We start from the raw sequence: 12,760 nt of genomic DNA on the forward strand, positions 1-12,760 counted from the left end.
TTAGAAAATGTGATAGTGTCTATCTAATCTATAGCATCTAATTAACTTCCTGTCATCCATTGTCTGCAACACATTTCTTCTGCCTCTTCGTCTTTCTGCCATTTTCTCCTCTGCTAAAGAAACTCTTAAGTCTCTTAAAAGTCCTCGTCTGTGCTCCTAACAAGTTTGACTTTGACGTCTTTTAAGGGTTAAGATGCTTTCTGAATTACTTTTTTCTTTACCAGGATTTATTCTTTAATTTTAAGAGTAAACGCCCACATTTCTAAGAATTTTCTTAGAATTTTGTCACTAGGAGCTACTTTTTGCCTTAAGATTATTTATGAATACGGGCCCTGGGCCCTTAGGAGCACAGACGAGGACTTTTAAGAGGCTTAAGAGTGTCTTTAGCAGAGGAGAAAATGGCAGAAAGATGAAGAGGCAGAAGAAATGTGTTGCAGACAATGGATGACAGCGAGTTAATAAGACGGTATAGATTATATAATAATTTATAATTTAATATATAAATTAAAGTAATCACTACATTACGATATTTGGCAACTGGGAAAATGCAACAATGCAATAGTGATGATTTGGGTCTGTCACAACCTTCTGTAAGCAGAGTGATCACACAAACAATTACAGCACTTTCAGAACATCTAATTGTGTCGCAGTTCATTTAGTTTCCACTGGATATTCCCACCTTGCATGCTCAAAAAACTGCATTTATGAATATAGCAGGCTTATAGGTGCGCACAAACAGGGGGAATGAACCGTTAATAGTTTGTGCTATACGCTCCCACGTCTGCTTCTTGTCCCTTGCTGTGACACCCGGCCCAAATTATCCTTTAAGAATGGCCTTGTGTTCATCCACTAACTGGGCTAACAGTAAACACTGTTCCTCTGTCCAGTTTGGGCTTTCTCACCCTTCTTGGTTTTGATTCCATGTTTAATACATTAAAACCAACATTCAAACCGCCACTTAAATAGGACAGCAATCACTGTAAATAGAAAGAGTGGAACAATTTTTATCATTCGAAGCCAATCAAATACCTTATAGGAAATTAAAAGCATGGTAAATAAAAAAAGGATTTATATACACACATATAATGTGTGTGTGTGTGTGTGTGAGAGAGAGAGAGAGTCAAATAGGAAAAATTACGAATGTACATTCAAAGTGAGAATTAGAATAGACCCTATACCTAAAATCACTCTTTTTTTTTTTTTTCTTGGTCAACCAACCAATCACAGTCTTCAAAAGATTGTGTCATACATAGCAACGGGGTCAACCCCGCCTCCTCACTAAGATAAACGTTTTTGTCTTTTCCTTACTCAGAGTTGCTCTCAGATCGGTCCTGAATCGCTCTTAAGCTAAGACTCCTACGTAAAAGTTTTTAAGCTAAATTAAGAGTTTTCTGAGAGGATTCTTAGAATCTTTATGAATACGGGCCCAGGTGTTTAAACTTCAAGCTTTTAAAAGAGAATCAAATTTAAAACGACTTCAAACTTCACACTTTTTAAACTGATTCTCAAGAAACATAAAGTTTGTCTTTTAATATATTTTTTATCCAGTTCTTCTTTTGTAAGAAATTAACTGGTTCTGCTTTAGAAACAGAGAAGAAGTGAAATGTGTGAACAGAGATGCTTTAGATGAGATGAATTCTTTAATAATTATTTTCGATGGGGAAAAATGTATCATTGTTATTGCATAAATATTAATTATTACCGTGAAATTTTCTAAAAATACAAAATTCAAAAGAAAAAATATGATCAAACAAAAATATATTACATTGATTTTACTTAAAATAAAAATGTGTGATCAGAGATGCTTCAGATGAGATGACAATATTAGGAAAAAATTAAAATTTGATGGGGAAAAAAGTGATCATTATTCTTGCGTAAATATTAATTAGTACCAAGAAATTCTCTCAAAATACAAAATTAAAAAAGGAAAAATATTATCAAACAAAAATGTATTACACTGATTTAACTGAAAATATATTTTTTTATTAAATTTCAGGTGTTCAAACTTCAAACTTTTAAAAGCGATTCAAATTTAAAACGACTTCAGACTTCAGGCTTTTTAAACAGATTCTCAAGAAACATAAAGTTTGTCTTGATAATATTTTTAATTTTGTTCTTCTTTTGTAAAAAATGATCTGGTTCTGCTTCAGAACTTGAAAACAACCACACCATTTACATTTATTACAACAGAATGTTATTTATCTTAAAATAACTCAAATTCCCTAGATTTAACAAACCTATATTACATACAAATATACACTATACCAGTCAAAAGTTTTTGAACAGAACAAGATTTTTTATGTTTTTAAAGAAGTCTCATTAAGCCTGTATTTATTTGATGCAAAGTACTGCAGGAGCAGTAATGTTGTGGAATATTTTTACTATGGGAATATATTGTAAACTGTAATTTATTTCTGTGATCAAAGCTGTATTTTCAGTTTCATTAACATTATTATTATTATTATTATTATTATTACTATTATTATCAATATTTAAAACAGTTAAGTACATCAGTATTTTCGATGACTAGAAAGATCAGTATTTATCTGAAATAAAAAGCTTTTGAAACATTATGCACTATACTAAAAGCTTGGAGTCAGTAAATGAACCGACTGAACCAAATGCCATAAATAATTTGATAATTATGACACAAGCGTGTTTTAATCTGTGTCTCCTGTGGTTCCTCAGGAGTTTGTCAGATTCTGGAAATGAAGCTTTGCTTTGAGAAGTCGAATGAATGTTAGGGTTAGAAAGTCACAGAAAGTCACAGATACTCTGATCTCTGATCAAACTGATTGCTGACAGCTGTCTTCTCCACCACAGCAGATCAGAGATCAGTTTGATCAATAGATACATTACATTCATTTCGATTGCTTTTATACGGCGCGATGATATTTAGAAATCTGTGTTTGTTTCACCTCATCAATGACCAAATAAAAAATAACTGATCCCTGGCTGTTGTCTGTAGTTTGATTCTCAGTCGAACGTGTTGGGAATTTTTGACGAACTTATGATTTCATTCTGAGTGTATAAAACATTATTCATATGGATGTATTCACTGTCTCTGTTCTTCAGGTGTGCACACATTCCAGTTGATTTACGGCTGTGATTGGGATGATCAGACTGGAGAAACAAATGGGTTTCGTAAAGATGGTTATGATGGAGAGGACTTTCTGATTCTGGATCTGAAGGAGATGAGATATATTTCTTCAGTGCAGGAAGGATTCCTCTCTGCACAGAAGTTAAACAATGACAAAGGCTTGATTGAGATTAACAGAAATTACTTCAACACTGAGTGCATCGATTCGTTGAAGAAGTATCTGGAGTTTGGAAAGAGCAGTCTGCAGAAAACAGGTACATCAGATCTTATCCAGCAGTGTTTCCCAAATAATCTTATACTAGAAGTCTCTTTTCACTTCATTTTGTCACTTGAGATTTAAAACATTTGTTTTTTTCAGTGTAGATTGTTCTTATATTTTAAGCATAACAGGTATTGTGGTCGTTGTTTGTAGAAGTTAATAATAGAAGTGTTCTTTGAATGAAGTTAGGTATCAGCTACTAGGCTTCTGTAGTCTAAATAATACTGTAGGTGTGAAAGATGTTCACTGAAGACAATGCATCCATGATTTGTGGATCATTTGTAACAGCTCTCTCTCTCTTCAGTCTCTCCTCAGGTGTCTGTGCTGAAGAAGTCTTCCTCGTCTCCAGTCAAGTGTCATGCTACAGGTTTTTACCCCAAAGATGTAACAATCTCCTGGATGAAGAATGACCAGGAGCATCATGAGGATGTGGAGGTTGGACAACCTCTTCCTAATGAGGACGGGACCTTTCAGAAGACCAGCACCCTCAAAGTTACTCCTGAAGAGCTGAAGAAGAATGAGTTCATCTGTGTGGTGGAGCATCAGGGAAAAACCTTCAGAGAGATCCTGAAAGACGGTAAGATCTTGGTTATGGTAAGAGTGATTGTCTTGTTGAGTAGACCGTGAAACAAAAAAAACGTTAATGGAAATATTTTTTACACTGTAAAAAATAAATCTGTAAAATGACACACAAAGTACTGACAGGATTTATCCAGTAGTTTTACAGACATTTCTGTCAACTCTGAAACACGATGCAGTGCAGTGTAAAATTCAAAATGCAGGAAAAAAAAAATAAAACTGGAAAGTTCCTTCAGTACACACATAATATGTTCTGGCCTGTGTTATTATTGGTTGCTGTTGTTATTAATGTACTGCAGACATCACAATCACTTATATCTGCTGTAAATAACAGGTTTTATTGTCAGGCTCTTTAGTAATCAGACGTTTCTTCAAATGTAATTCTTCAGATTCTCTTCCCATCATCATCATTGTTGGTGTTGTTCTGGCTCTGATTCTGTTGGCTGTCATCGGTGTCGTTGTGTTTAAAGTGTATCAGAAAAAGAAAGGTGAGACAGAGACTCAGATATTATTATCATCACTATATTGACTATATTTTATGTTTTACACATTTTTGTGCTGCTCTGTTGGGTGACTGAACCTCGTCTCTGGTTGTTTTTCAGGCTTCAGACCTGTCAATGGTAAGTTCCTCAAGCTCTGTTTGTTACAAATGGATTAATAACAGACTGCTTTATAGTGCATACAATGTTCATACATTATTTAAATAAAAATGTTTTTTTCTATTTTTGTTTTGAAATTTCTCTCTTATGAAACAAATGTTTCTCTCTGTAATCTAAACAGAAATGAAAGTCTGTTGTGATGTTTTTGTTGTAATTTTCATTTTCTGTTGTAGCCTCTGATGATGGTTCAAACAGCTCAGCTCGTACAGATCCACAAGCATAAAGATGTGAGTGTGTTATTACTGTTATTTATCAGTGTAACTGTCCCAGTCGAATGAAATGGATAAAATATCATGTATTTCTTCTGGATTTTAGGGGACTAGAAGTGTTGGAGAGATGAAGTCGAAAAAAAGAAGCTTATCCTGCTGTCCATCTTGCTTTCAGCACTGAACACAAACACTCATATCCAGGGGCGTAGATTACGCGGGGGACACGGGGGACATGTCCCCCCCCCCCCACTTTTAATATCATGGAAATTCGTCTCCCTGCACTTTTTCAGCCAAATGTGTTCGCATAGATGTTTTCAAGAGCTGGTGTGAATAAATATAGATTTAAACTCAAAGAGACAGGATAGTCTGCTCATGATCTGATATTTTATTCGGACCCAGAATCGCTAAACTCTCATGAAGTGTGTGTTTCATTCATCCTCGAAGCCGGAGCGCGCTCTCGCGCAGAAAGTCTCAGGAAACTCCTAATATGGGCAACAGCGTCCAGCTATCACTGTATGAAAACAGTTGTTTTGACAGAAGAACAGAAACTTTTGGAAACATGAAGACGATTATACGATTGCGACAATATATGGTTTTTCAAGTCATCTCCAGCAGGTGATAAATACAGTGTATCAACAAAACAGTGCTAATTGACAGATTTATTACGGTATAGAAACTATTTTGCCTTATTATGTGATAAATAAGTGTTTGTAGTATATAACAAAAATCATTATTATTTGTTATTGTCAAGCAGTTATAGATTTCTAAGCTAATTAAAAGCTAGAAATTAGAGAATAATTAAAGTTCCCTATAGTATCCACTACCAGTCAAGTCTCTTCTGTTCACCAAGCCTGCATTTATTTGATCCAAAGTACAGCAAAACAGTAAACAGAAATATTTTACTAGACTTTTTTAAAATAACTGTTTTCTATTTGAATATATTTCAAAATGTTATTTATTGAGATTTTAAAGCTTGCTAAATAAAAGTATTCATTTCTATAATTTATTTTCCAAAATAAATCTATATTTTTGAATGATATACTGTATAATGTTGCAAAGGCTTTTTATTTCACATAAATGCTGATCTTTGGATCCTTCTATTCACCAATGAATGCTTTAAAAAAATGTACTCATATGTTTTAAATATGATAATCAGCAAATCAGCATATTAGAATGATTTGATTTCTTAAGGATGTGACACTGGAGTACTGATGCTGAACATTCACCTTTGATCACAGGAATAAATTACATTTTAAAATACATTCAAATAGAAAATAGTTATTTTAAATTGTAAAAACTTTTGCTGTACTTTGGATCAAATAAATGCAGGCTTGGTGAGCAGAAGATACTTCTTTAAAAACATTAAAAATCTTACTGTTCAAAAACTGTTGACTGGTAGGCTATATAGATTACAGAAATGTTATATTGTAATGTTTTCTATTATATTGTAATGTGTGTGTGTGTGTGTGTGTGTGTGTGTGTGTGTGTGTGTGTGTGTGTGTGTGTGTGTGTGTATATATATATATATATATATATATATATATATATAATTTCTGTTCCCCTCACTTCTGAAAATATGGCTACGCCCCTGACTCATACACATACAGGATCATTCTGAAATAAGATCCATCTGCATGTCTTATTAATTGGCAATAATTGAAATATGAAAATGTTTTGCTTCTTTACACTGTTCAACTTTTGTTATATATTAATGTTATGAGCTTGTTAATTTAAGCTGAAATCTAAATGGAAAATGTATGAATTTCTCTTCAGTGACAAAAAAAAGAATACAAATGATTGATTTGCAAGATTGATCTGTAGGTTTGTGATATCAGTACTAACCCTGAAAAGGGTTAAATGTGGTGTACCTGGGTGCAACAGCCTTTTCCAGCTAAAGAAGATTCATCTCTACAATTCTCTAAAGAGGATGTCTGTGATCAAATAGTTTATTATACTTTTAATTGCTTTAAATAGACTTTAAAATGGTCTAGATTGTATGAATTGTGCAATTGGGCTATTTCATCAATTAAATCAAACAACCAATATGTAGGCTTCATATTTTATTCCTTGTTTGGGATTTTGGGGCTTTTTTTCTGTTTATGTCCTTATTTTTGTTTTAAATAATTTAGATAAGAAGTTGAACTATACAGTGATAACTGATTCTTGTTAAACAATTGTCAATGAATCTGAACAGTACAGTAAAATACAGACAATTTTCTTTGAGGTTTCCGTGCTGAAGTAATGCACATTTGTTTATTTGTATATTGGTTACCTTCCAAATGTTGTAATGTTGTTTTGATTCCTTAAAAATAAATAAACCTCATTAAAAAAGAGTTTGAAGCGGTGAGTGTCTTACCAAAACAGCAGAATTCATGTCAGAATCTATCAATTAACCGGAATTACAGAACAGTATATGCCTACCTATGATTTCTTCTCCAACTTGATATGAAATATTAATCAGAAATACTGTATTCACCACTGCAGTGATGCAGTAGAATTTTGCAGAAATAAGGCACGGAAAGTGAGTACTGACAATGAGACAGGAAAGAAGAGATACTGCTCAGCTGCTTAGATATGACATCAAAAAATTCTGAACTTTTAAGACTCATTTAAGGATTTGGTTAAAGTATGTTGCAGAGTGCTGCCAATCACAGCACAGACTGGCCCAGCTAACCAATCACAGCCCATTTCGTATTTCAGAAGGCGGGCCTTCATTTGATGCAGGAACTATTCGAGCTGTTCATGCCATACTGGGGAGAGAGGTGTTGTAATTTATATATATGTAAATTATATGTTTTTCGATCAACCTAGTATGAGAGCCTGTTTTAGTACACCCCCAAAACAAAATCAAGACTTTGTGAAAGGGCGTAATAGGACCCCTTTAAGAAAGGTAAGGGTCACACTAGTTTAATTGATGATAACTTGCAGTAATATTGCTGAACAAACTAGAATGCATGGAATTCCAAAGCTTCTAGCTAAATTAATGAATGAATGAATCAATCAATACATACATGCAGGGCCGGCCCTGACCAATTTGCTGCCCTAGGCAAGATTTTACCTGGCGCCCCATGCATCACAGCCCATTTCACCCTGTCATTGTGTTCATGATTTAGCATATATATATATATATATATATATATATATATATATATATATATATATATATACATATACACACACACACACACACACACACACACATTACAGCAGAACTGTTTCCAACACTCATAATAAATCAGAATATTAGAATGATTTCTAAAGGATCATGTGATAGACTGGATGTCACATGTGACACTGAAGAATGGAGTAATGATGCTGAAAATTCAGCTTTGCATCACAGAAATAAATGATAATTTAAAGTATAATAAATTGAAAACAAATTATTTTAAATTGTAATAATATATCACAATATTACATTTTTCTGTATTTTTGATCAAATAAATGCAGGCTTGATGAGCAGAAGATTAAAAATAGTAATGTTTCCAAACTTTTGGCCTGTACTGTATCCCCCCAAAACTGCACAACTGTAGAGTAAAACATTAATAAAAAAGTGATAATAAAAAATGCGTCTTAAAACTGACATGATTGTACAAAATCACAGTCTGGGGACTCAGAACTCAGAACAACTGCTAACATTAAGTTTAAGGTAAAAATAACTGCCATGAAATTATAGTATCTTACTCCTATGCAATAAATTGTTCTTTCGCTACATCTCTTTACCTCTGTCTTTATCCTTTTCTCTTCTTTTTGGCACTGTATCTATCGCAGACTATGCTCATTTATAATGTGTCATGTAAATTCGGTCTTCCGTCACAACCAGGAAACTTTCACCGTGTCTAGAACTGGCGCGAGCTGCCAGGCCCGTTTCTACGAGCTGTGTGTTAACAAAAGCAGTGCTGTCTACATTGGATGCGGCGTCGGGCACGCTACACAACAAATTACCAACAACTGATCGTGCGCGCGCTCTGTTTCTGACGCACTTCAAGCACTCGATGGGCGGGGGAAGATTGAAGAGCCGGACTTTTTTTTTTTTTGCTTTATTTGGTAGTATTTCGAATTAATGGTTTTTAAATAGTAGCCTATTATAAAAAAAAATATGTAAAAAAAAAAAAAAAAAAAATTCACTCGTTCACTCATTCTGGCGCCCCTATGGATGAGTGGCGCCCTTAGCATTTGCCTATACAGCCTATGCCGCGGGCAGGTGTTCTGTCGATTTGTCCTACGCTGTCAGATTTTCCTACCTCCCACCAAAACAGTGGGTAGCACAATTCCACAACGAAAAATGCTACTGTAAAGTTATGGTTTATTAACGTCTACACCTACCACAACCCTAATCATACCCTTACAGTACTGCAAATACAGTAATTATGTGTTATATTCGCGGTTGTAGCTAAAAGGGATACAGTTACAGGAAACCAACAATAAATATTATTTTCTACCAATTAGATTGCGTTTTTATTAAAGTCTACACCTACCCCAGCCCTAAACCTACCCTTACAGTAATGCAGATACATTAAATATCGTTGTTTAGCATGAGACAAAGCACAAAGGACGCGATATTGATGTGCGCGTGCGCAGTAAACCCGCGTAGGAAAATCTGACAGGGTAGGATAAAATGTCAGGACACCGGCCCTGCATACATGCATACATCCATATAAATGTAAAAACAAAATAAATTGTTATTTTTACTTTTTATATAATTGTATTTTTAATCATATTTGTTTCATGTATACATTCATTCATTCTTCACACTTATTTATTTTCTTATTTCACTTTTATTTTTATTTATTTATGCGTGCATTTGTGTCCACATTTATTAATTTCTACGTTTATTCATGTATTTATTTGTCCATATGGTAATAAGAGGGGCATGGCTAAGACAAGGAAGAAGCTTTCAGAACTTTGAGTATAGTGCAAGTCATAATGAATGTCTTAGAAGTGGCCAAGATCTTCTATCATGGTTTAAGTATGGTTTAAAATAATTGTCAGGTCCAAAGCACCTTCCTTTCCTTTACTGCGTCTTCTGAGCTCGATGTCTGAAGTAAAAAACACCCCTCATTATATGGATAAAGAAATGTAGAAATACATGTAAACAAAAAATGAAAAAATAAATAAATGTGGATTAAAAAACAATTATACAGAAGGAAAAATCCAGAAATATTTATTTTTGCTTGACTAGCATGCGATAAGCATGTTGCTAGCATTATTAGCATGATTTTAGCATGATTAGCATGTTGTTAGCATGTTTCTAGCATGATTAGCATGCGACTACCATGTTGCTAGCATGATTTTAGCATGATTAACATGTTGCTAGCATGTTTCTTGCATTATTAGCATGTCGCTAGCATGTCTCTAGCATGATTAGCATGTCGCTAGCATGTTGCTAGCATGATTTTAGCATGATTAGCATGTTGCTAGCAAGTTTCTAGTATGACTAGCATGCGACTAGCATGTTTCTAGCATGATTAACATGTTGCTAGACATGATTAGCATGTTGCTAGCATGATTTAAGCATGATTAGCATGTTGTTAACATGTTTCTAGCATCATTAGCATGCAACTAGCAAGAGGTTAATGGATCTTAAAGTTCACCCTCTTGTTATTAAATGGTATCACTCTTTTTTAACCAACCGTAGGCAGCAGGTTAGTGTCAATGGAACACTCTCTGAAGTTAGAACTTTGAGTACTGAGTACTACTGTTCACTCTGTATATGGATGAGTGCAGAAGGTGCTACCCTTCTATAACAAAAGTATGGAACATCATAGTTCTCAAATGTGTTTGCATTACATGACAGAAGTGGAGAAACAAAGATGTTACATTTAAAAACTTGCACAATTGTTTATAAAACAGATTTTCTGAATTCTAAAGGTATTATAAACAGAGGTGGGTAGAGTACCCAAAAACTGTACTCAAGTAAAAGTAAAAGTACTTCTAGAAATATTTACTCAAGTAAAAGTAAAAGTACTAGTCTTGAATAGTTACTTGAGTAAGAGTAAAAGAGTATCGGATAAAAAATCTACTCAAGTAGTTAGTTACTAGTTACTTTGGGTCATATATACTGAGCCTATTTTTATTTAGATATATAGATAAAATGTATGTAATGTATGTTTGTGTGTGTATAAATGTATATATTTCATCAGCCTTTACTCCAATTTAAGTAATTTATTATAAAACCCTGTCTGTTTACTTAAGTAACAGATATAGGTGTCATGCCATAACATATTTTTTATACGACTGACTTTATATTAAATGTGAATTTAACATTGAAAGTTAATGTGATATAAATATTGCTACTAATCTTTCATTGTTCAGAAAGAGAGCAAATAACATTTAAATTATTAAAGATCATTTTCACTGACAGTTTAGATTTCAATCACTCTCAGAAACTCCCATTAAAATCACTGAAACTGTTAACACTGTAAAATCAATATCTTTAATTATAGATTCGTACACACATCTGCACTTTGTTGTTTCTGACGAGAGAATTCGCCAGAAAGAGGTATTCAGTCAGTGAGCGAGGGAAGGAAGCACCGGCATTTTAGCGATGACTCATCTGAACGCCTCTGATTGGCCTGATTGCATTCAAAAGCTCAACAGAACCGTGTGTGATTGGTTCATGCGCAGCGCTGTAAAAACGCGTCTGTCTCTGGCTCAGCGCCAGCAAGCGATCACAGATCTGACTTTAGCAGCTGATCATATGACTTGCTGAACGTACTCGCACCGGTGTGATTGTATTAAAATTAATACAATTTTAATCGGCTATTTTTTGTCTTTTGGAAGCTGCATTCAACTTGACTCCCCTCTGTTATAAGCCACACACGTACAACAAACGAATGTTTCAGATTTGCTTTCAATTCAGTGCAGTTCCATAGCCCCGTTTTCAACGCTGCTGATATTCTTAAACGTTACAACTCTGAGTGATCCGCTTCAGAGCTCAGCGCGTGCGGCAGGGAACTGAACGAATCATTCAAACTGATTCATGAACCAATTCACTTGTTTGCCAACTGGTTTGATCAAGCCTTTGAACAGAGTTGACTCAAAAGAATGAATCATTCGCGAATGAGCATCGCTCACTTCTCATTGTTCAGAGAAAAGTAGACGGCGCGTTTGGAATAAACTGAAGCATTTATAACATTTATTGCATTAAGATAAAGTAACGAGAGGAGCGTCGCCCACAGTAACGAAGTAAAAGTACATCTTTTTCCTAAAAGATTTACTCAAGTAAGAGTATAAAGTACCCATCTTTAAATATACTCCGAAAAGTATTAGTTACCCCAAAAAATTACTCAAGTAAATGTAACGAAGTAAATGTAACTCGTTACTACCCACCTCTGATTATAAACATTTATTTTCCTGCTTAACTCTCTTAGTGGTGGTCTCTTGAATGCACAAAAGGTTATCGATGAAATGTATCTATACTCTTTAAAGAGTGTAGAAACTTTAAAATGCTCTAACTTTAAAGAGCAGTTTGATTTGTTTCAGTTGTAATAGTTTTAAGGGTAAAACTTACTTTCATGTTGATGCTTCATGTGATCGCACTTTGTGGACAGACACAAAGTTGCACTAAAAGAAACTTCTCAAAGAGAAAAACTGTAACTTAATTTCTTAATTTTTATTTATTCATATTGTGATGACAGCTAACAAAGAGATGTCTTCACCTAAAACATACACAGTCCAACAAACAAATTGTGAAATGCCATCCGAAATCTTGATAACATGCCTAAATCAAGTGGTATAAGAAGAAAAAATTCATGAAAAAAATTCAAAAAAGTCATGTACAAAACATTGTGATTTTTAGATGTGGCCTATCCTTGGAATAAAATCTGTTGGCATGCAAAAAATCCTCACAAATGTTTTAGCACAGCTATATATACACAGTATGAGATCTGTATATTGTTTCACTTGCATAGAAAATTAAATACCAGTTATCAGGGTCACAAGAACATTATGATAA

At 34.1% G+C, this 12,760-nt stretch overlaps 1 protein-coding gene across 2 annotated transcripts in view; it reads left to right on the forward strand.

Annotated features, from left to right (window-relative positions):
* Positions 1-7,139, forward strand: part of LOC127979721 (H-2 class I histocompatibility antigen, Q9 alpha chain) — a 46,276-nt gene extending 39,137 nt beyond the window's left edge. The window contains exons 3-8 of one of the 2 annotated variants that reach the window (XM_052585345.1): positions 3,076-3,354; positions 3,664-3,936; positions 4,328-4,426; positions 4,541-4,558; positions 4,771-4,824; positions 4,913-7,139. In XM_052585345.1, coding sequence (XP_052441305.1) covers positions 3,076-3,354; positions 3,664-3,936; positions 4,328-4,426; positions 4,541-4,558; positions 4,771-4,820 — 719 coding nt within the window. In that variant the 3' untranslated portion in view covers positions 4,821-4,824; positions 4,913-7,139. The remainder of the gene's footprint in view (positions 1-3,075; positions 3,355-3,663; positions 3,937-4,327; positions 4,427-4,540; positions 4,559-4,770; positions 4,825-4,912) is intronic. The other variant, XM_052585346.1, reaches the window with a different exon arrangement.
* Positions 7,140-12,760: the final 5,621 nt, after the last annotated feature.

This window comes from Carassius gibelio, chromosome B19, assembly GCF_023724105.1.
Source record: "Carassius gibelio isolate Cgi1373 ecotype wild population from Czech Republic chromosome B19, carGib1.2-hapl.c, whole genome shotgun sequence".
NCBI classification, from domain to species: Eukaryota; Metazoa; Chordata; class Actinopteri; order Cypriniformes; family Cyprinidae; genus Carassius; species Carassius gibelio.